Genomic DNA, 24,995 nt, shown 5'->3' with positions numbered 1-24,995 from the left:
TGGTCATAAAATGAAATAAATGGACAACTCAACCTCTGAACTGTGGAATTTCTTGAGAAGCCCCAAAGGCAGGACTGTAAGGGAGAAAAAAAATCTGCCATCCCAGAATGTCTTTTTGACAAAAGATTAATTTCATGGGAGAGGCTCTGAAGGCTGGGTACAAATTACTTTAGAAAAAGATGTTTACATGGAAACTTTTGTAAGGATGTTTGCTAGAAGACCTTATCTCCTTATCTCTTTTCAATGGAGGAGAACTGAAAACCTACATACCTTTTGTTTGCCATGCCTTCCTTGGTAAACTCCCTAACTTTCACTCTTTTCTTCTGCCAACTTCCTCTGTTTGGGCTAAGCTATTTCAAATGGCATTGAAGCCAAATGTTTGAGTTACTCAGTCATGCTGGGTCTCTCCCTAGTATTTAGGAGATATACATGTTCTTACTAGACTTCTTTTTGACTTATCTCTCTTATCAAATGAAAAAATTTTTTAGCTGGTTGACAAGATAGATGACATTGAGCTGTCAAAGCCAAGAAGATATTAGCAATGAATTAAAATGACATCAGGCAATTATCCAAATGAAATTTTTTCATTTACACTTATACCAGGTGTACAATGAAAACTGAGGGCTGTTAGGGTAAGACGTAACACTATTACTCTTAGTATCTGCTAGCATTGCATGATTCTCAGGAAAACTATGAGAAAGGAATGATCATCATTACCATTTTACAAGGATGCTCAGGTACAGAGACTACACAAGTCTTCCAAAGTCACACAAGCAGCAGGTGATAGAGATTATTAACAATTTATGCCATTTAATGCGGTATGACTAAAGTGTGAATTTACTATTTAATGAATTTAAGGTTGGGAAGTCTGATATAAAGATGAAACTAAATGTGTTTGCTTTGGCAGCACACATACTAAAGATTAAACAAAATATGCTTTGCTTTGAAATTCCAATAAATTTTATTCTTTTATAGGTACACTGTGCATCATAAATGTAATAAAGGACTGATATCTATGTTATATAAAGAAATCATGGAACTCAACAAAAAGAAAACAAATAACCTTATCAAAAGAATGGTAGCAATTTCAAAGGCTCACTGAAAAAAAATCATATTTCCCTTGTTAAATGGGTCTAAATAAATTAGGTATTAGAAGGAAGGAATAGTACATACATACAAAACTATTGTTCCTACAGGACATTATGCTTTCAAAAATTTGCAGTGATTAAAAAAAAATTTTTTTTTAGAAAATTACAGACTTCACAGACTTATTTATAAAGAAAATAATAAATGGAGTTATGACATTTTATTCAGTAAACTTGTTAATTGAAATGATAAGAAATAAAAAGTAATAGGCCTTGCACTAGAAAACTGAACACTCATAGTTTTAGTTTTACTATTCTTTGACCAGTTGGTTTATAATTTGTAGTGCTGTGAAATCAGATAAGATGTGCTATTAAGCTGTTATTCAGTAGTAAGTGACTTACTACTAAGTGAGCCTAGTAGACAGCTCAATACTGATCTAATTTGTACATAATGACATTGAATTCTTAAAAATTCCATGAAGGGGAAAGAGATATATACCACCTATTTTACAGATAAGGAGATGAAGAAAATTATATGCTATCAAATATAGGTTATATATTTGAAAAATGTTAAACTAAAAAAGATAAATAACCTTCAATGTTAGAAGTCACTGGACATTTTACGTTAGTAATCATTTTTTATTTATTTTCTGATAATATTTTTATTAAGACAGCTAATCTGGGGGGGAAAAGGTTACTCTGGATTAGGTATAAATCTGAGTAGGCTGATAAAAAAATTATTACTGTTATTATGTCTTAGATCACCTTCTGAAGTAAACGTAAATTGGCGTCATCTCACCTGTACCACTGAGGAATTGAGGTATTCTGCACACACTCCTAAGGGCTGCACCAATGCTGAGACTGCCTGAAAAAAGATAGTGAAAATTTGAAATAATGTGAGAAGGTTTTCTTTGTTTTCAACTTTAATCAACTCTCTTTTAATATATCAAAGAAACTTTTTTTTTTAATTTTTTTTAAAGATTTATTTATTTACTTATTTATATAAGCACTGGGTACAGTCAGAGGCGTGGGAGGGTGAAAGAATTCGCCAGAGCCAGAGCGGGGAGCAGAGCAGGCAGACTGAAGTATACTGCTGAGGAGAGCAGCGGGCGGCAGGAGAGGTCTGCGCGCCATGTGGGACCCTCGCCCAGCAGCCGGGGATCGAACCGATGCTGTAGAGGCTGCGGACAGCTTCACAACACACCGCCCTCAAAGAAACATTTAAATGGTAATTTAATCAATCAAGTCACAAGTGAACAACTAGCTAAATTCTACTCTTGAATAGGAAAATTCATATAAAGATGCCAATCTGTTTCAATTATTATATTTATTCTAATTTAAATCTTTTTGGGGGGGACTGGATGAAGTGATTCTAAAGTTCATATTGTTGAATAGTAATTTTTCTGAAAATGGAGAGAATAGTTGGGAGGGGTAAGTGAAATGTCCTTTTAGGTAAAATAAATTTTTATTTTTATTTTTTTAAGATTTATTTATTTATTTATACAAGCACTGGGTACAGTCAGAAGTGTGGGAGGGTGACAGAATTCACCAGAGCCAGAGTGGGGAGCAGAACAGGCACACTGATGAAGTACACTACTGAGGGGAGCAGCAGGCGTGGCAGGAGAGGTCTGTGCACCTTGTGGGACCGTCTGGATCAAACCGGTGCTGCAGAGGCTGTGGGCAGCTTCGCAGCCCAGCGTTCAATTGCTGCGCCACTGGGGAGGCCCTAAAATAAATTTTTAAAAGGTCCAAATAACTAAGGAGATACTATATTCCCAAATGGAAAGGACCAGTATTGTAAAACTGTCAATTCTTCATATAATGATCTATAAATTTAACACAATTCTCAACATGATCTTGTTTAGATTTTGTGCAGAACCTGACATGTTGATTATATTCAGAAGAGTGAGGATATAGTAATAAAATAATTTTAGAAAAGAATGAAACTGGGTAGAACTGGCACTATAAATAATTAAAAGAGTGGAGCAATAATGAAGAAATGGTCAAAGAATGAACAAGTGAATAAATGAGTGAACAGAAGTCCAATCTTGTGTATAGGGGACCTTAATATATGATAAGATCAACAAATCAAAACAGCACTAGAGGATCTTAGAATTGGTTGTCCAGTTGGATGAAAATAAAACTGAATATCTATTTTATACAATATATAAAAATAAATCTAAATGAATTCAAGAACTGTTTAAAAAATCAAATAAAAACATAAATGAAGCTAGTATTTTTATAACCTCAAGATGAAGAGAAATTCTTCAAGCAATTTAGAAATATTTTAAGCCATTAAGGAAAACACTGACTAAAGTTTAGAAGCTTCTTCATAAAAAGACACCATTAAATAAAATGAAGAGAAACAAAAGACATATAAACACACAAAACAGACATGACATAGTTATAAAAGAATTCCTAAAAATTAGTAAAGATGTCAATTTATAGAAGGCAAACAGCCAGTAATACATGACAAAATAGTCAAATTCACAGGAAATCAAAGTATTATAAATTAAATAGCAAAATAGCATTTCTTGCCCTACATACTGGAATTACAGACTTTAAGATATTTAGCACTAACAAGAATATTAAGAAATGAGTTTGTGGGAGCATAGACTGGTAAAAGTAATTTGGAAGAGATTTAGCACTATCAATTATAATTTAAAAATGTGTAAGTTTTTAACCCAGAAATCTCATTTTCTAGGAATCCATCCTTCAAAAATGAAGCCTATGCACATAAAGACAATTTTACATGGAATACTCTCTTTAACAACAAAACTTAAAAATAATTCAACACCCGCTGATAAGTGACTGCATAGTCAACATTTGCAGGAATGCATTGGAGCGATAAAAATACTATTAATAACTAACCTGAAAAGATATTCATGAGGTAATGTTAAACGGAAATATGACAATTTGATTTAATATTAAAAACATGCAGATATATTTTATATAAATCTAAGAAAAGTCAGAAAGCTCATGTATTAAATGGGTTACCAATATCCAAGAAGGAATGGGATGGAGGACAATTTTCCTATCTTACTTTACCAAGTATTTTTAACTGGTAGATTATGAATTATGTTTTTTCCCCACTATTTTTTCAGAATCAAAAATATGTGACTGAGGGGCCTCCCTGGTGGCACAAGGGGTTAAGTACCGCACTATGAAGCAATCTGCAGCCTCTGCAGCATGAGTTTGATCCCTGGCCGTGGAACAACCCACATGGCGAAGCAGACCTCTCCTGTCTTGCACACTGCTCCTCTCAGCAGTGTATTTCAGTAGATTCACCTGTTCTGCTCCCTGCTCTGTCTCCAGTGAATCCTCTCACCACCCCCCCACCCCCACATCTCTGGCCTATACCCCAGCTCTTGCATGCATAAATAAATCAATCTTTAAAAGAAAAATATGTCACTGAGTGCTGCAGGGGGCCTTGATGCCCCAGCCAGATAAAACACTGGCAAGCAGCTGGTCTCCGGCAACTGAGGTAAACGTAAAATGAGTACACTTACTTTTACTCAGTCTTATGGCCTAAATTGATTCTGGGACAGTCACTTTCTTAACTGGCCAGAAACCAGGTATTTACTAAGAAATTTTAATCATACTTGTTTGGCAAAATTAGACTTCAATCTTTGGCATCTCCCCTATACATGAATTTTATCTGAATACAACCTAAATAGTATAATTCTACATGAATTGCACAAACAACACAATTATTCGGAAAAGTGTTCTGACCTAAGGGAGAAAGCATAGAGACAGCTTTAACTTCAAAACATGTGATAATAATGAGGCTAAGTCCAAATTCTTACATATTATTTTTTCAGTCAATATTCTCCAAGTGAGGTAGAAACTTTGGGCTGCTCTGTTTTTTGTTTGTTTTTTAATTAATGAACTAACTCTGCAGCAAATGAGCAAATGCGTTAAACATTTTTTTAATGAAATTAATTTCTGTTACTGTCCAGTACTCTATAATGTACAGCCAGTTCTTGAGACACAAGTATGTGGGATAAAACCTTGTCTCTGAATAGATTTTTGTTCTGTTTATTTTTAAAATCACTACCTTTTATCTTCCAGGTGAATAAAGCCATTTCTAATAAAACTTATTCCATTTATGAAGTTCAAAATGATAGCCAAATTACTTAGCTAACTTTCAGGGCAGGTAAAAGAGGCTCCCTGAACTGACCAGTGTCAGAAGTTATTTATGACTGGCAGACATATGATCTTTAAGGATAAATTGGATGGCAAGAAAGGATCAATCTATTATCAAACAAACCATTAGTCTCTCTCCTTGATTGCTGTTAATTTATCCAAACATGGTACTGTACTACAGATATTACTGCTACTTTCTTTTTTTTTTTTTTAAATTTTCTTTTTAAAGATTTTTTATTTATTTATACAAGCACTGGGTACAGTCAGAAGCATGGGAGGGTGAGAGAATTCACCAGAGCCAGAGCGGGGAGCAGAACAGGCAGAAGGACCGAAGTACACTGCTGAGGGGAGCAGCGGGCAGAAGGAGAGGTCTGCGCGCCATGTGGGACCCTCCTCCAGTGGCCGGGGAGCAGCCGGGGACATCGAACCGGCACTGCAGAGGCTGCAGGCAGCTTCGCAACCCAGCGCTCAACCGCTGCGCCACCCGGGAGGCCCCCTACTGCTACTTTCTAAGCACAATTAACATTGTTTAGGTAAGTATTCTTAACATGGAATTTTCTGTTCTGATCAAATTACAGCAGTTACCAGTGTCTTACACATGGCGAGTATGTACTAAGTAGTTTTTAATGGAATGATTAAAGAGAGAACAAAGTACCTTCAATTACAAACAGATCAAACATCCATAAAAAGTTAAAAACCAATGCATTCCCGTTACCACAAGGTTAAATTTTTTTCTTTTTGAAAATGAAGTTGACAATAAAAGATAATAATGGTATTATTGCATCTGAGGGATAATTCTGTGCTCATTATAAAACTTTTTTTTCTATAATCTGTGTAATATCAAAAAACTTACAAACTTAAAGTAAATTATTTTGTTTATTCCTGGGATAATGAAAGAAATTCTGATTTAACCGAGTCATGAAATCATCATGTATACATATACTTGCCACATACAACAACAGATTTTAAATAGCAAGATAATTTCACGTGTATCACAAATTCAGAGAAAAATACCATAGGCAAAGGGAAATTGGTAAAGTAAAAGTCAAATACCCTACACTGAAATTTGGTTATGATTAGGAATAAATATTTCTTGGGTTATCAGAGTCATGGAATCTGCTCCTATGGAGAGTAACCTCAATATGTAAGTTGATGTGCCCACATAAGTTGCTACACAGCAACCTAAATAAAGTGAGCATCCACACTGGGGGCATGGAGTGTTTTAACTTACCCCAAGTTCTATATCTTCTGAATGAAGCTTGGCTTGGATTGCTGCAAATCCACCTAATTCACCAAACTACGAAGAAAAAAGGCACAAATTATTTTTTAAATGCCACTCATAAATTTAAGCAAGGGTAAAGGGTAGTGTTCTATCTCTCAATGTGGTCTGTAATACAAGTCTTGACAGTTGATAAGTGACATGCTGCAGGAGCTGTGCTAGGTTCTAAAGCTGAAGTCTGTCTGTACAAATGCACAGACAAGAAGGGGAAGGAACTATAAACCCCCTCTCTTTAGGGAAAGATTCTCATTATTCTGTTGTCATTTACTTAAAACATCAAATCCTAGGAAATCTCATTAAAAAGTGGAAAACAACTATATTAATAAAAGTTACATACCTTATTTACCAAATCCACAACCCATCCATGAGGCTCCTATGAGAAAAAACAGAAATTGAGATAACAAAATACCTTCCCCATTAACCCTTACAGCATTTCCGGTTTTATGAATTATACACCTAAGGAGTAGTGAATCAGGAATAAAGAAACTAGTTTCAATCCCAGCTGTACCACTAATTAGTGCCCTTAAGTCAGCTCCTTCTTTTCTCTTCCTTTCTTTCCTACCCTAAGCATTCACTATTCTTGGTGGCTGCATACAGACCAGTGACCAAGAAGAGATGTAGTATTTGCTTTCATGGAGCCCATATTATAGCAGGGTCAACAAAAACAAGTAAACTAAGCATCCCTAAAATAAATCAGATTGTGGTAAGTCCCACAAAAGGTCCTCACATCAGAAATAGAAGGTGCATACTCTGTTCAGAGTGGTGGTCATGAAATATCTCTCTGAAGAAATGGACTATAAGCTGGAACCTGAAAGATGAGACAGAGTTAGACACTAAAGAATAACCCAGGCAGAGAGGCTGAAATGGCAAAGGCCCTGTCTGGGGAAGGCAGCAAAGAGCCTCTCGTTTGAGGAACTCAGAGGGAACTCTCCAACTGTGGCATGGTAAAGTGGCATGTAGAAAGAGGCCAAGGCCAGATCATTCAAAAACATGTAGAATGCAATTAAAAGGAAAGCAAAAGAAGTGTTTCAAGCAATAGACTGATTCATTTATGTTTTAAGATGACCACTCTTGCAGAATGGAATGAAAAGGATGAATGGAGAGAGAAAAGTTGAGATGCCAGCGAGATAACTAGTAAACTAGAAAAGCTATGACAATGTTTAGAATAGGATGGTAGCAGAAAAGACAGACAGAAGTCAGCTGCATATATTAGAGATTAAATCAAAGAACTTGTTTATAGTTTGGATATGGATAAAAAAAGAATAATAATAATAATAATAAGTGAGCAGGCGGAAAGTGAGTATATAAAACATTTCATGGTCTTTAAGTTCTTATCAAAGAATAAAGATTGATGAAATTTAAGTTTTGTTTAGTTAACCAAAAGATTTTAGGGTAACCACTGAAAGAATAACTTGGAGGACAGGGAATATTTCATCTAGTACGGTGCAAGGGGCAGAGACCATGCTAGAGAGATATGTGGTATCAAAGGTAGAATTTTCTTAAAGATGGGAAATACTGGAGCATGTTACATACAATGGGAGAAGAAAAGACTAAGCATACCAAAGGAAAAGTAGAAAGCCTAAGGATAAAATGAGAAGGTAAGAGGAAAGCAGACTTTGTAGGGGAGAATTCCCTTTTGGAATGAAAGGAAATAAAAAGACTGAACTTTATAGATCTCATTTGCTGCATATATAAATTGAGGGGAAGAGAATGAACATATTCTGAGCACTTACTAGAGTGATCACTAGAGTGATCCAGTGTGTTCAGTGTTTTCATATACATCTGTCATTTAATCCTGACAACAAAACTAAAGATTGTGATATTTTGAGAGGCAGGACTGTATATAAAGAATGCAGACTCTGAGTGAGACTGCGTGGGTTCTTTCTATAATAGGTATATTAATAGCTTTTCATCTATGAAGTGGGGGTTAAAATAGCACCAAACTCATCTCAGTGTTTTATAGGGATTAAATCCCATGGTAGATACTCACTGCCCCGTCTGCTCAGCTCTTACTCCTCGCTGATCCTCCCAGATGGCGCTAACTACTTCCCCTGTATTTATGCATTGTACATTATTATAATTGCACCTATTGTTTATTGTACTATAATATTTCGTTTTTTTATCCTCCCTCACCCCCCATGCTCTAAGTTAAGAACCATGTCTTTTACTCTTTATATTAAAGACAAGGAATGTTTTTTTATACTTGTATCTCCACAACCTAGAATTATGCCAGGCACACAGCAATGTTCAATAAATGATGTTGAACTAAACATCCATTTAATAAATTGACTTCCCGCAACTGTGTCTCAAAAACCAAAGTGTTTATTTGTTCAAAGCATTGTTTAAATTATGACTCATAGGCATAATGTTACTGGCATATTATAGACCTTTAACTATAAAGACACTGGTTCCGAACTTGAAAGAACCAAAGTTTTTTGTTTTTCTTTAAAAAAAAAAAAACTTTTGTTTTAATGCCTAGAGAGTTTAAAAGAAAATTATACATGAGACTAACCACTAGATAATTTTTTCCAGTTATAATCAGTCATTTCAAATGCTCTTATCTATCAAACACCTATAAAGAAACAGGGATAACCATTAAACTGGGGTTCTGGTAATTCAATAAATAGGGCACTTATGTCATGTAGTGATTTCTCATATTACTAAATATTTCAAATCTATAAAATTCTCATTAACAGCTATGGAAAATATGCAATATTTATTTAAAAAGTTAAGCAATTTTATGAGCCATCTGGAATATTTGTTATTTTTCATAGATGGTTTTAATACTTTCACTTAGTTGTCATTTTTATAATACAGAAAGACTTCTTCAAAACATTTTCTATAAATAGGTGAAACAAAGCTATGTTTACCTTTTGGAAAGTAGATACAGGTGAAATAGCAAACATATTTCCCTCTCCAAACACTTCTGCCCAATTCCTTTGAGATACTTTCATTCTGTTTTTAAAATGGTATTCATTATCAGGATTGAAAGCCTAGATTCAAAGAGAACAGAGAAACATTATTATCTATTTCTATAGCAACATGAATTAGCATTAGAAAAGAAGATTAAAATATAGCCTTGGACTCCTTCACTAATGGAATCTTTCAAGTATCCCAACAAAGCAAATTGCTTAGCTAAAGCAGAGGAGCAAAGGACTAGAATGATGCTCTCCTGTCCTGTGCAGTTTGCTGTAAGTGAAGAGAGGTGTGGTTCAAGGCAAGGTATGCCAACACAACAGATGTCCTAGGGCTGCCATGGGCAGAGCTGGGCAACAAGGCAGTGAAGACAGAAGGAGCACCCTTTCTTCTTGCAGCTACTGTTACTAATAGGGGAAAAGGACCAGGAACCAAGCCATCTGGACATACTATGGCAAAGTATTTGAGACGTAAATAGTCAGGAAAACACAAGGGAAAACCATTCCATCATTCTAAGAGCTGACAAAGTTATTAAAATTAGAAAGGTATACAGAATACACCACAATAAAAAGCAAGGACCCTCAGAGCTAAGTAAGAATCTTTAAGGATAATCATTATCACTCATTAATTAGGAATTAGAACTTAGTAGAGTAGGTATTTTAACCAAAATCAAAACACAATGCACTTCATTTTAGAGATACTATACCATTGTAAGCACACCCAGGAGACCAATGGGGATTGGATCTTGTTTTATTCTCTCTGCAACCAGTTCTATTAATAGCATCAACATGTTGTATATGCCTTCATGAATTTCAGTACCCCATTTGTGAACAGCACTTGATGTCAGGAGCTACAAAAATATAGAGAACAGTAGAGAGCCTAACTTGAAAAGAAAAAAAACGAAGTTTACAGCTACAGTTTATCAGTTCAATCTTGCACAGTTAAGAGATACTACTACAACACTTATTTTTATGCAGATGATTTTCCTGAAAATTTATTTCCTAAAATTTGAACATTTATACCTAAAATTTATTTATTTATTCCAGTCAACCCTGAGGTTTGCTTCTAAATTTAATTCCTTAACATAAAGAAGTTTGTTTAAAAAAACTTTTTTTTTATTTGCCCTTTTACTTTCTATTACCACAAAAGGAGGACAAGTGGTATAGAGCAAGTAAAAACCTGAGATCAATTCCTGGCATTACTGTTTTCTAGCTGTGTGGTCTTAGACGAATTTACCTGGATTCTCAGAGGTTCAATGTTCTTATCTCTAAAGAGGCATGATGCCTCTAAAATAAAAAAGATCTAACAAATGTGAGAAGATCAAAAGCATCAAAAGATCTAACAAATGTGAAAGACCTAACAAATGTTCAATAGATCTAACAAATGTAGAAAAGATCAAAACATCTAACATAGGTGAATGCATTTTACAAATAGTATCATTATCATTATTAATGCTAATATATGCTGACTGTCACTATTAATCAGTAATTCTGAAGTCTAAGAAACACACTAATTTTGTGAATTTGAATTTCATCTCAGAACAAAGTCTGCAATCTGCCTCCTGTTGCTCAGGTTACAGCAGGACTCTGAATGGGAAAAAAATTTTAAAAGTAACTTATCAATTTATTTGCTGTGCCTTTCTTTTTGGTAAATATAAAGGTAATATTCAATTTTTTAATGCATAAAAAAAATCTAAGATAGTTCTAAGTGATCAGGCATTACTATATTTCTTAAATAAAAACATAAGATATAAAACAATGGTATAACTCAAATGGTATCTCAAATTCATTAAAAAACAGGAAATAGGCACACCTAGATGAATTTAAAATCATCCCCACCAGATCTTCCCAGTACTGGGAGAAGTCTAATTCATGGACAATTGCCACAATAGGGAATGAGAAAACAAAGGATTTCACCTAATAATATAACTACAAATTGGTATGACAGTTTCATGTTTTTGTAAGCTTTCCTTCAAAGGGAAAATACTGTGAAATAAAAATTCCACCCTGGCCCCACTGAGAACTCCTTAACACAAGTAGCCTAAAGAGTCAAACTTCTTTAGCTGCAAAGGAAAACCTCAGTTCCAGATTTTTAAAATACCATTCAGCTGCACTATTTGCTCACATGAGCAATAACCCTAAAACTGATTTTACATAAGTCAGTGAGTTACTATTTTTTGCAAGAATTTTTTTTGGCCAAGACTATATATTCTGATGTCTAAAAATTAAACAATAAGGCAAAATGAAGTACACATTAACATTTAAGAAGCTTCATGAATATACAAAATAAAAATTTACGTGTATTAAGTACCAGTCCCTCTGGTGACATCTCATTTGTTTTTAACTATAAATATAGAATTCTGTCTACCTCCCAGAAAAGGTTGGGAAAGACAAGCAACACCTATGGGGGCAGATGCCAGAAGGTTGAAACATGACTTCTGCCTTATGTACAGGGAAAGAATCCAGGCAGGTCTGAAGGTAAAATAAGCAGGAATGGCAACAAAGTTCCCTTTGTGTACCTTAAACATGCAGTTGCACTGGATAAAATAGCTTTTTTATAACTTTACTTCTAAAAAAACTTTTGAGGCAGCTTGTAAAAAGGGCCTAGGTAAGAGGGTGGACAGAGTCATCATTCCAGGAAACACAGCTAAGGGAAGCATCACCAATTACATAAAGACTAAATCTTCAGTGAAGGTTAAAAGGGCACACAAAGTCATAGTCTCTCTGTTTTAATAAAAGAAACTATGCCTTACTGATGGGGAGGAGAACCTTTGCAATACTTTGTAAACACTAAGAGAATTTAACATAAACATTTTTACATAAACTGCATCAAATAACACAATGCAGGGTACCTTTTGCCTAGATGGTGTCACTTAGATGTGGAATATAGAGAAACCAGACAAAGGATCAGATAAACTAAAAAACTAATCCTTGAAAGCAGACTACAGAACTGAGGCGTCCAGAAGGAGAGGGCAAAAGCAGAACAGAACACAAAGGTGGAGGGGAGCACAGTGGACTATGGGATGGGCTGTGGGTGGTTTGGTGGTAGGTTGCTATGGTAACATCACCTGAATGGGGAGATTTTATACTTCCAAAATACAAACTATGACATAAACCAAGATTACCTCAACAAAAAATTTTTTTTGAAAGCTGAGGGCAGCATTGTGAAGTATCTCCATATAGAGTTAAGAGTATTATACCCCAAATATGCAACCTGCTAGTGAACTGACTTGATACAGGGCTCCTTGATACAGGACTTGACCATCCACCTAAACACCCTTTCTTCAAACTCATCAGTCCTTTCCTCTGACTGTGAATAAATGTGTATTTTCTTTCTCTGTTAATGTATGCTTACCTTATACGTACACTACAAGAAACCTATTTTTAAAAAGCTACTATATTTAATAGAATTCTTAAATGTTTAAAATAAAGTCATGAATTGGTAGATGAATTCATCCAAAGTGAAGATACATCTTGAGTCCATAAATTCCTGCACAAATAACAATTTTAAAAGATCTCTTGTCTTAAAAATGAAGATACTTTTGTTCTTAAAATTAATTTTATTTTTTAAGCCTGTATCAAGGGAGATTCTATCAATATGCAGATGGAAATAATAGTTTGCAAGTGAAGAGTTTAATTTACTGGGTTTTAAGAGAAATACAAATTTTACCCACATGTGGTTTTAGTGACTTACTTACACATGGAACAAAAATGGAAGTCAAAACCCAGAAGCATAAGACAGCAGGGGACTCATTTATTCATTCAACAAAGACTTACTGAGCTTTCTCTGAGCTGGGCACTAGTTATGCGCAAGGGAAAAAAAACACCAGTGTCTATGACATTATCCCTACTCCTATGGGGATTCAGGACTCATGTCCTGAAAAGGGAGTCATGCTGAGTTAGACTGCTTTCAGAAACATGAGTCTGTGATCTCTATTCTCACTGTGGGGAAAAACTGCTTTCCAAGAGATATGAGAGCAGAACAGGGGGGCACAAGCATATCATTCAGGTGCTGACAGAGTCACTGTCATAAGCATGCCACTTTGCCAGTGAGAATACTCTATTCAGTTAAAATATCTGTGGTTTAAAACATTTGCTTCTGTCTCAGCAAAGTGAGTATTAAATGGTTTATATTCTGATAAATATTATCTTTCTAAATGCCACAATCCTTAGTTTAATAAGATGTGTAATTTAGTGTAACTAGATCTTAATCTATTATTTGGTAATTAAATAGGAAGTAAAAGTGATATTCCACTCAGGACTGCAAACAAATATAAAGAAGTAAATCGTCTATAAGTCCAAAATTCAGAGCTACGTTTTCATATTAGAGGACTCCTTACTCAAACAAGATTTATAAACTGGTCTCACAGATGAAAAACTCAAACCAAAACAGAAAAACCCATGTTCAGGCCACACCAAAAAAAAAAAAAAAGAAAAGAAAAATCAAACTAGTACGTTTTTCTTACCTTTTTGAATGCTTCAGGCATACACCTATCCATAAATCTTTTACAATTCTCGTCAGACTCAGAAAGACCTTAGTAAAACAAATGAAAGGATATGTATGCCTTTTTAGATTCCAGCTAGTTTGCAGCAATCATATATACCATTCTAAATTCACAAATGTGGAATTATTTATTGTAGAAACCTTGATTCTTAGGGGATGTTTTTAAAAAGATTTTTTTATGTATTTATACAAGAACTGGAGTACAGGCCAGAGGCAGACAGACCGAAAACACTGCTGAGGGGAGCAGCGGGCAAGACAGGAGAGGTCTGCCATGCCAATGTGGGTATCTCCTGGCTGGCCAGGAATCGAACCAGCACTGCAGAGGCTACGGACAGCTTCACAGCGCTGCGCTCAACACACTGCACCACCAGGGAGGCCCTCTTACGGGATTATTAAAAGCAAAATATATAATACACATATATTTTGTATATATGGAACAGACTGAGAAACAGTATTAATTCATCATTAATAGCACAGTACATATTTATTACTAGTATACATTTGTTAATGGTATAATGAAAAAATACTAATTTGAACCCAAATGGTTGAACCTATCTTTCCGTGTCAGAGTAATTTGAAATGATCTAACAAAAAGCTAATAAAGCTCCACCAGCAGCCATTACTGTTTTCCTAAACAGCTCAATAAAAACACAAATACTCTCAAAAAATGCCAAAATTACTTCTCCCCCAAAACAAGCTGATGTATTCTGTGTAATAAAATGTACAAAGTTTTACCTGGTACAATGAAGTGATAAATACTTGCTAAGTGAATGCACTAATCCACTGTTAAACTATCCTTGGAACACATTTTTTAAAAAAGCTTAATGAGGCTTATCATTGGGGATACTGCCAAACGCATTTTCTTAGTACCACTGCCTAGCACCATACCTAGATCCTACCAGGTACTCAATAAATGCTGCTGCTGAGAAGCCAGTCATAACATACCACAGAAATCTATTAGGATTATATTTAATCATGATGGTAAGCTACACATACTGTTAATAAGGAAAAAAAAAAACACAAGATAATAAGTCAATTCATCTTATTTTATAACTGAATTCAATATGAAAACTTATTATTTTCTCTTTAATATATTTATAGACGTTCCCTTATATTGGCACCCATTTTCTCAACCTAGTGTTATTTTATTACTCTATTAGTTTAACAGTTGTAAAGCACTTAAGATAGTGCCAAGTACTTAATAAGTCCAAAATGTTTGTTAAATAAATATTACTTTCTTCTCTTAAAAAAAAAAAAGGCACTGAATTGAGTTTTAAAGTGCTCAAAGATCCTGCGGAAAAAGTTAACTTCAACTTTTATAAAGCTTTTAATCATATTTTAAAGAATTTTACACTATGGAGCCAGAAGAAAATAACTGATTTAATTCAAAGCTCTTATCCCACAGGGGCAAACTAAGACTAAGAGAGTTCATGATCTGAGATTATGCAGATAGCCAATGAGAAGAACTAAGGTTAGTCAGACTTCTATCAAAAACACTCTACTCATGAGTCCTTAGGACTGAAAACTTACCTAGTCTTGCTAGGTAGGTAGACGCCAACAAGCATTTGCCTAGTGATTCTTCTCGCTTGTAAGGGATGGACCAATGATCTGTTAAGACGCGGCTTTCCAGTTCATACAAATTTGTTGTAGGGAATTCAATTCCTTCCCCTGAGCAGTTTCCATTTTCATCATTCTTCTGACAAGAAAGGATTATGGTAAAAACAAATAAATTAATCAGTCACTACTCTAAAAATGTTTAACACTGAACAGATGCTTTATCAACAGCAGCTATTAATACCAATAGTGCAGATTCCACATTTCTTTCTCATAATCACAACTTTCACCAGGATCATCTCAAATATTCTCAAGTTTCATCAATGTGCCTCCACTCCCCCTCTCAGAGGTGATCTCATCTTGAGGGGAAAACAAAAAAAAAAACTTTTCTCTCATAAAATACCAAACTTCCCTTTACTTGCAGTCATCCTAATCCTTTCCCCTATTTGACCCTGGGGGAACACATTTCTCCAGAAATGTACCTGTATTTGTCATCTCCCATCTCCTCACCACCTCACTCTGACATCATATCAAAATGGCTGCCAGACTCCCTATTCTCCCCCATGGCTACTGTTAGCATCTGGCCATCACTGAAAACATTTGGTCATAAAATCCAATGAGTGTTTCAGTCCTTATCTTACTTCAAGAATATTTGACATTTTGCCCACTTTCTCTTCTTAAAATGTTAGACTTGCTTCCCTTACCTCCCAGGACAACATTACTTCCGTTTTCCTTCCTTCCGTCTAGCTGTTATAGCTCTGTCTCTTTTTCTGGTACTCCTTCCCCTTCATACCCTCAAATATTGTCATTCTTCAAACCTTAGTGCTAGGTTCTGTTCTCTCGTCTGTGTTTTGTGCCACAGTGAAGGGCAGCATATTCGTTTAATAGCACAGCCAGAAACCAGAAACTCATTCTTAAAATCCTGTTCTCCCATCTCCATTCCCAACACCTGACAATTAGATTTATATCTCTCTCAAAATCCATCTACTGTCCTCCACAGAAATGCTACTTATTCCTACACTCACCATTCTAGCCTCTTTAACTTAACTCCAATACACCCATAACTCTTTCAGAGAAGCTATTTCAGAACTTATAAACTTTGACATACCCCTTAATAATAATAAAAATTATATTCTACTATCCTGATCTCTTTCACAGTAATACTCACATATATAATTTCACATTTGTTATTTATATTATGTTTACCCCCATTAGACCAAGCTTCATGAGGAAAGGACACTGTCTGCTTCTGACCACCTCTGTATTTCCAGAACCTGGGACCTAACCTAAGTAGGTATTTAATTCATACTGTAAAATGGAAAAATAATTCATGCAAATGAGATTTCAGCTATCAACGGAGTAACTGCCAGATTTTCCATCAGTTCTCACCATGATAATTTGGTTTGTTTTTATCGCAGTAACACTGGTTTATAACACTGTATATGGTTCAGAGGTTACAGGATCATACCTCTTCAGATCTATCCATATTTCACCACACCATACCCACTACCAAGATACCCATAGTTCTCCACCATAGTCCATTGTTCCCTATCAACTTGCTCTCCGCCCTCCCCCCTCCCTCCACTGGTAGCCTTAATTCTTTAGACAGACTTCTAGGATTTGTTAATGGTTTTGTCTGACCTTTTGTTTAGTTTTTCTATATCCTATATATAAATGAAACTATCCTATATTTGTCTTTCTCCTTCTGACTTATTTTACTTAGCATAATCCCCTTCAGTTCCATCCACGTGGTTGCAAATGACAGTTTATAATTTTTTATTTTTCACTTTTCTGAAGAGTTCTCCAATATGTGTATATATACCACATCTTCCTAATACACTCATCTGTCCCTGGGCACTTGGACTGTTTCCCTAACTTGGCTGTTAAAAGGAATGGGTGATGACAGTGGATTAAGTACATTTAAAATCATAGCAGAAGTGAAAATTCAGTTTCTAAAATTTTAGAAATACATTTAATTGTATACTTGTTAAATGCTTAAGTTTAGTAACCTAGGATCAAAGTAGAAATAAGGCATATAAAAATAAAAATTCAGTTGGATGATGGGCATAACTCATTACTACAAAATAACTATCATTAATTTCTATAGGCATTAACAGATCAAATCATGTGTTATATCACCCAATGTAGCTAACAGCTATAAAAACGAAGCCTCTGAATGGAACTACTGCTCTTCTAAGAGCCACAAGAGAGCTTGTAACATCTCAATGCTGCCCACCATGGAAGGACACAATGAGAAATCAGCACTCTACCACCTGAAGAAGGCCCTCACTGGAACTCGACCACAATGGCACAATGATGAATCTGGATTTCCAGTCCCCAGAACTGTGAAAAATAAATTTCTGTTGTTTACAAGCCAAAAGCAAATAAATGAAAACCAAAAAAGCTAAGAGCTTGCTGGGGAGGTGTGGGGGTGGGTAAAATAGCTATATAACATCAGTAATGAGAAACATATGCCTGATGTGACACACCGAAGGGCACAACATCAGGACATAAAGAACAAACAAAAACTGCAAGAAAAATATTAACAAAATCCAATACTCTTAGATGATAAAAAAAAACCCTCAACAAACTAGATGATAGGTATCTACAAAAACCTTACAGTTAGTATCATACTAAAATTGTGAAAGACTGAGTATTTTACTCTAAAATCGGGAAAAAGACAAGGATAGTTGTTCTTATAGCTCCCACTGAACATTATGCCAGCAAGTCTAGTCAGGTCAATATGGCAAAATTAAAAATAAAAGTCAGTCATTCAGATTGAAAAGATTGAAGCAAAATTATTTCTATTCGGGCCTCCCCGGTAGCCCAGCGGTTGAGCGCTGGGCTGCGAAGCTGCCCGCAGCCTCTGCAGCACCGGTTTGATTCCAGGCCTCTGGGCGAGGGTCCCACAGGGCGCGCAGACCTCTCCTGTCGCTCTCGCTGCTCCCCTCAGCAGTGTCCTCTGTCTGTCTGGCTGTTCTCCTCCCCGCTCTGGCTCTGGTGAATTCTCTCACTCTCCCGCACTTCTGACTGTACCCAGTGCTTGTATAAATAAATAAATCTTTAAAAAAAAAATTATTTCTATTCACTGAATGACATGATTTTGTACATATAAAAATTTTAAGAAATCCATCAAAAAAAAAAAACCTACAAGAACTAGTAAATGAGTTCTGCCAGGTTGCCGAGTACTATACAAATATATATATATATATATATAATTCAGATGTATTTCTATACACAATGAGAGATCCTAAAATAAAATTAAGAAAACAATTCCATTTACAATAACCTTAAAAAGAATAAAATTCATGGGCCTCCCTGGTGGCGCAGCGGTTGAGCGCTGGGTTGCGAAGCTGCCCGCAGCCTCTGCTGCGCTGGTTCGATCCCCAGCTGTTCCCGGCCACCGGAGGAGGGTCCCACATGGCGCGCAGACCTCTCCTGCCACCGGCTACTCCCCTCAGCAGTGTACTTCGGTCCTTCTGCCTGCTCTGCTCCCCGCTCTGGCTCTGGTGAATGCTCTCACCCTCCCGTGCTTCTGACTGTACCCAGTGCTTGTATAAATAAATAAATAAATCTTAAAAAAAAAAAAAAGAATAAAATTCTTAGAAACACAAGACTTTTACATTGGTACAAATTAAAACATTAATATTGTTAAGATAGCAATACTCCCCAAATTGGCAATACTCCCAATCCCAATACAATCAGCTTCAATATTACTATTGGCTTCTTTGCAAAAATGGAATCATAAAGAAATTCAAGAAACCCTCAACAGCCAAAATTATCTTGAGAAAGAACAACAAAATATGAGGATTCACACTTCCTACTTTCAAAACTTACCACAAAACTATAGTAATCAAGACAATGTGGTATGGCATAATGATAAAACACAGATTGATGGATTTCAAGGGGTCTTGTACTCTGCCTGGGGGATTAGGGTGCTTGGGTCTTGTTCCTTCACAAAACACCAGCAGTAACTTTTAGACTCATCTGAGAAACAGACTAACTCCCAAGCCATGGCAGTTTGTATAAATCAAAATATTATATTAAGGGGCCTCCCTGGTGGCTCAAGGGGTTAAGCACCACACTATGGGTCAATCCAAAGCCTCTGCAGCACGAGTTCAGTCCGCCACTGGCCAGGGAGCAGACCACATGGCGCAGCAGACCTCTCCTGCCTCGCCCGCTGCTCCTCTCAGCAGTGTACTTCAGTCAGTCTGCCTGTTCTGTTCCCCACTGTCTCTGGTGAATCCTCTCACTCCCTGAATCTCTTTTAAAAAAATATTATATTAAGCTTAGAATTCCTTTTTTTTTTTTAAAGATTTATTTATTTATGCATACAAGAGCTGGAGTACAGGCCAGAGGTGTGGGGGGTGAAAAGGATTCACCAGAGACAGAGTGGGGAACAGAACAGGCAGATTGACCAAAATACACTGCTGAGGGGAGTAGCAGGCAAGTCAGGAGAGGTGTGCTGCACCATGTGGGTTGCTCCCCGGCAGGCCGGGGATTGAACTCATGCTACAGAGGCTGTGGACAGCTTCATAGGTTGCGTCTTAACCTCTTGTGCCACCAGGGAGGCCCCTTAAGCTTTGAATTCTTTACTTGTGTAGAGTGATGGAATGACGGAGAAATAATTTAAGGCAAAACAATTAGGAGAGATCAGGTTTTTAGCATCCAAGTATCTTTTTTAATGACAATTTTTCAAAGATTTTTTTTCTTATAAAACACATTTTCATTTTTTCAAAAAGGAAACTTAGTGGTCTTTAATATCTTTAATATCAACAGGCATGCCATGTTGATACTTTAATTGATTGCTTTAGCTGCTTAATATTTAAGCTTTGCTTCATTTTACTTTTCTATATTTAAAATCTTCACAGCCTATTTCATTTTGTAGATGTACATGACAAATTTTCTCATCTAAAAATGTTGAGAGTTAAATGTTAAAGAATGTTGTGTGACATTTATCCAATAATGTCTTGATTAAAAAAACATAGAACAATAGAACTGAATTGAGATACCATAAATAAATCCTTCTATCTGTAGCCAAGTGATTTTCAACAAGGGTGAGAATACAATACAGTTAATCTCTGACAAAGCTAAAAAAAGCAGTTCACTGGAGGAAGGATAACCATTTCACAAATGGTGCTGAGACAACTGAATATAAACAAGCAAAAGCAAGAAACTGGAACCCGCCGCAAACCATATATAAAAATTTAATTCAAAATATAACACGAGTAAATCTACATACATAATATTGAATCAGTAGGACACCCCAAAACACAAGAAAATAAAGATAAATTTTGAATACTGAATGTCATCAAAAATAAAAATAAAGTGCGTGCCAAAGGACATTAAGAAAAGACAATTTATGGAATGGGAGAAAATATATGTAAATCTTATATCCAATAATAGACTTTTATCTAGAATATAAATGAACTTTTATGACTCAACAATGAAAAGACACACTAACCCAATAAAAATTGGGCAAAGGATTTGAGTGGACATTTCTCCAAAGATATAAAAGCAGCAAATAATGACCACAATGAAAGATGCTCAGCATCACTAGTCATCAGGGCAATGCAAACCAAAACCACAAGCTACTACTTCACATACACTGGAATGGCTAAAATAAAAAAGACAGATACCACCAGGTATTGGTGAAGCTGTGAAGAAATTGAACTCTACACACTGCTGGCTGGATTACAAAGTGGTGCCATCACTTCGCAAGACAGTTTAGCAGTTCCTCAAAGGTTAATCACAGTTACCAAAGGACACAGCAATTCTACTTATAGATATACCTAAAGGAAATGAAAGATAGGTCTACACAAAAGCTTGTATATGAGTGTTCACAGCAGCACTGCTGATAAATCAAAAGATTTGTAACAACCCAAATATCCATCAAAACTGATTAATGAATAAAAAATGGTATATCCATACAATGAAATATTTTTATCCCTAAAAATGAGCAATGTATTGATACATGCTGTAATATGGATAAATTATAAAAACATTATGCCAAGTGAAAGAAGTCAGACATAAAAGGTCACATATTACATGACTTTTTTAATTGAAATGTCTAGAAAAGACAACGCACAGACCTAAAAAGTAGATTGGTGCTTGCCAGACTGGAGGAAGGAGAAAAGACTGACTATTAATGGGTACAAAGTTTCATTCTAAGATAATGAAAACATTCTAAAATTAAAGAGTAGTGATGGTTGCACAATTCTGTGAATATACACTAAAAGGATAAATTATATGGCATGTTACATTGCAATAAAGTTATTTTTTACAAGTTGATAAAAAGTATTAGTCATTAGCATAAATGAGTATATATTTTATCTAGTAATTTTATTTTTTTTTAATCTTGGATCCTATTTTATTTATTTTTTTTATTTTTTTTTATAAATTTTATTGTTATATTCCCCATACAATTGCAGCCCCCCCATTCTGACCCCAATCCCTCCCCTCCCACCCCCGCCCCCCTAAAAGTGTCTCTGGTTCATAGTTTTTTGTTGATTTTGATTTTCACTTTCTTATATTCATTTTCCTGATCCCTTATTTAAGTTTTCTAGATTCCTGCTATGAGTGAGACCATCCGATATTTTTCTTTTTCTTTTTGGCTTATTTCGCTGAGCATGATCCCTTCCAGCGCCATCCATGTTGCTGCAAATTGCATGTGTTTATCTTTTTTGAATGCTGAGTAATATTCCATGGTATATATGTACCACATCTTCTTGATCCAGTCATCTATTTTTGGGCATTTGGGTTGTTTCCAAAGCTTAGCTATTGTAAACAGTGCTGCTATAAACATAGGGGTGCAGGTGTTCTTTGGAATTGATGTTTCTGTGTCCTTTGGGTAAATACCTAGGAGTGGAATTGCTGGATCATATGGAATCTCTATGTTTAGTAGGTCCAGAAATCTCCACACAGCTTTCCACAGTGGTTGGACCAGTTTGCACTCCCACCAACAGTGCAGAAGAGTTCCTTTTTCTCCACACCCTCGCCAACATTTGTTGTTGCTAGTTTTTTTAATATGTGCCATTCTCACTGGTGTAAGATGGTATCTCATGGTAGTTTTGATTTGCATTTCCCTGATGACAAGTGATGTTGAACATTTTTTCATATGCCTGTTGGCCATTTGCATTTCCTCTTCAGAGAAGTTTCTTTTTAGCTCTTCTGCCCATTTTTTGACTGGATTATTTTCTTTGTTTTTGTTGAGTCTCATCAGCTCGTTGTAGATTTTTGTGATCAGTCCTTTATCATTAGTGTTGGGTGCAAAAATGTTCTCCCAGTCGGTGGGGTTTCTCTTTGTTTTTGTTATTGTCTCTTTTGCTGTGCAGAAGCTCTTTAATTTGATGTAGTCCCAGCTGTTTATCTTTGCCTTCACTATCACTGCTTTGGGTGATGTGTCTGTAAAGATGTCTTTGATGTGCAAATCACGTAGTGTTTCGCCTATATTTCCTTCTATATATTTTATGGTTTCAGGTCTTATGTCCAGTTCTTTAATCCATTTTGAGTTGATTTTTGTGTATGGTGTGAGGTAGTGGTCAAGCTTCATTCTTTTGCATGTAGCGACCCAGTTTTCCCAGCACCACTTATTGAACAAACTTTCTTTGCTCCAATGCATATTCTTTGCTCCTTTGTCAAAGATTAGTTGACCATAAATCTGTGGGTTTATTTCTGGATTTTCTATTCGATTCCATTGGTCTGTATGTCTGTTCTTGTTCCAATACCATGCAGTTTTGATGATTATGGCTTTGTAGTATAGTTTGAAGTCTGGGAGTGTGATGCCTCCATTCCCTTCTTTTTTTTTCAGGAGAGCTTTGGCTATTCGGGGTTTTTTGTCATTCCATATGAATTTCATCAATAATTGTTCTATTTCTTTGAAGAATGACATTGAAATTTTGATTGGAATAGCATTGAATCTGTATATTGCTTTTGGAAGGATGGCCCTTTTAATAATGTTTATTCTTCCAATCCATGAGCAGGGGATGTCTCTCCATTTCTTTGTGTCTTCTTCTATTTCTTTTAACAGTGTTTTATAGTTTTCTTTGTATAGGTCCTTTACCTCTTTTGTTAGATTTATTCCCAAATATTTGATTTTTTTTGTTTCAATAACAAAAGGGATGGTTTTTTTGATTTCTTCTTCTTCAGATTTATTGTTTGTGTATAGGAAGGCTACTGACTTTTGCGTGTTGATTTTGTATCCTGCCACTTTACTGAACTGATTGATGAGTTGAATTAGCTTTTCTGTGGAGTTTTTGGGGTTCTCTATGTATAATATCATATCGTCTGCAAATAGTGATAGTTTGACTTCTTCTTTTCCTATTTGGATTCCTTGGATGTCTTTCTCTTGTCTTATTGCCCTGGTTAGGACTTCCAGTATTATATTGAAAAGCAGTGGTGAGAGTGGACATCCTTGTCTTGTTCCAGATCTTAATGGAATTGCTTTCAGCTTTTCACCATTGAGAATGATACTGGCTGTTGGCTTGTCATAGATGGCCTTTATGATGTTGAGGTATGTTCCTTGTATCCCAAGAATTTCAAGGGCTTTTATCATGAATGGGTGTTGCACTTTGTCGAAAGCTTTCTCAGCATCTATTGATATTATCATATGGTGTTTATATTTCTTTTTGTTGATGTGTTGGATAACGTTGATTGATTTTTGGATGTTAAACCATCCTTGTGTCCCTGGAATGAATCCTACTTGGTCGTGGTGTATTATCTTATGGATACATTGTTGGATTCTGATAGCTAAAATTTTATTGAGGATTTTTGCATCAGTGTTCATTAAGGAGATTGGCCTGTAGTTTTCCTTTTTTGTGTTGTCCTTGTTCGGTTTTGGTATTAGTGTAATGTTGGCTTCATAAAACGTGTTTGGTATTGTCCCTTCCTTCTCAATTTTTTGGAAGAGTTTGTGAAGGATAGGCACTAATTCGTCTCTGAATGTTTGGTAGAATTCATTTGTAAATCCATCAGGTCCTGGGCTTTTGTTTTTGGGGAGGTTTTTGATTACCATTTCAATTTCGCTAATTGTAATTGGTCTGTTTAGGTGTTCTATTTCTTCTTTATCTAGCTTTGGGTGATTGTAGAGTTGTAGGAATTTGTCCATCTCCTCTAGATTGCTAAACTTGTTTCCATATAACTGTTCATAGTAGTTACTGATTATTCTTTTGATTTCTGCTGTGTCCGTTGTGATTTCTCCTCTTTCATTGATGATCCTGTTTATTTGTGCTTTCTCCCTTTTTTCCTTTGTGAGCCTGGCTAGGGGTTTGTCTATTTTATTGATTTTTTCAAAGAACCAGCTCTTGGTTTCATTGATCTTTTGGATTGTTTTTTTAGTTTCAATTTCATTTATTTCTGCTTTGGTTTTTATTATTTCTTTTCTTCTACTGGTTTTGGGGTTTTTTTGTTGTTCTTTTTCTAGATCTTTGAGCTTCGAGATTAGGTTGTTTCTTTGCGTTCTTTCTTGTTTCTTGATGTGAGCTTCTATTGCTATATATTTTCCTCTTATTAGT

The 24,995-nt window shown here is 35.7% G+C and overlaps 1 protein-coding gene across 1 annotated transcript in view; it reads right to left on the bottom strand.

Annotated features, from left to right (window-relative positions):
• USP24 (ubiquitin specific peptidase 24) overlaps nucleotides 1-24,995 on the bottom strand; it is a gene marked incomplete at its 3' end in the record, with an annotated part of 135,476 nt that overhangs the window by 82,292 nt on the left and 28,189 nt on the right. The window contains exons 2-8 of the mRNA XM_084241782.1: nucleotides 15,460-15,625; nucleotides 13,892-13,959; nucleotides 10,133-10,276; nucleotides 9,381-9,503; nucleotides 6,848-6,883; nucleotides 6,463-6,528; nucleotides 1,885-1,950 (exon numbers count right to left, since the gene is read on the bottom strand). Coding sequence (XP_084097908.1) covers nucleotides 1,885-1,950; nucleotides 6,463-6,528; nucleotides 6,848-6,883; nucleotides 9,381-9,503; nucleotides 10,133-10,276; nucleotides 13,892-13,959; nucleotides 15,460-15,625 — 669 coding nt within the window. The remainder of the gene's footprint in view (nucleotides 1-1,884; nucleotides 1,951-6,462; nucleotides 6,529-6,847; nucleotides 6,884-9,380; nucleotides 9,504-10,132; nucleotides 10,277-13,891; nucleotides 13,960-15,459; nucleotides 15,626-24,995) is intronic.

The sequence above is a fragment of the Talpa europaea genome, assembly GCF_964194135.1.
Source record: "Talpa europaea genome assembly, chromosome: 9".
Taxonomy (NCBI): Eukaryota; Metazoa; Chordata; class Mammalia; order Eulipotyphla; family Talpidae; genus Talpa; species Talpa europaea.
The sequence above is the reverse complement of the archived record's forward strand: the minus strand, read 5'-3'. Positions and strand labels throughout refer to the sequence as shown.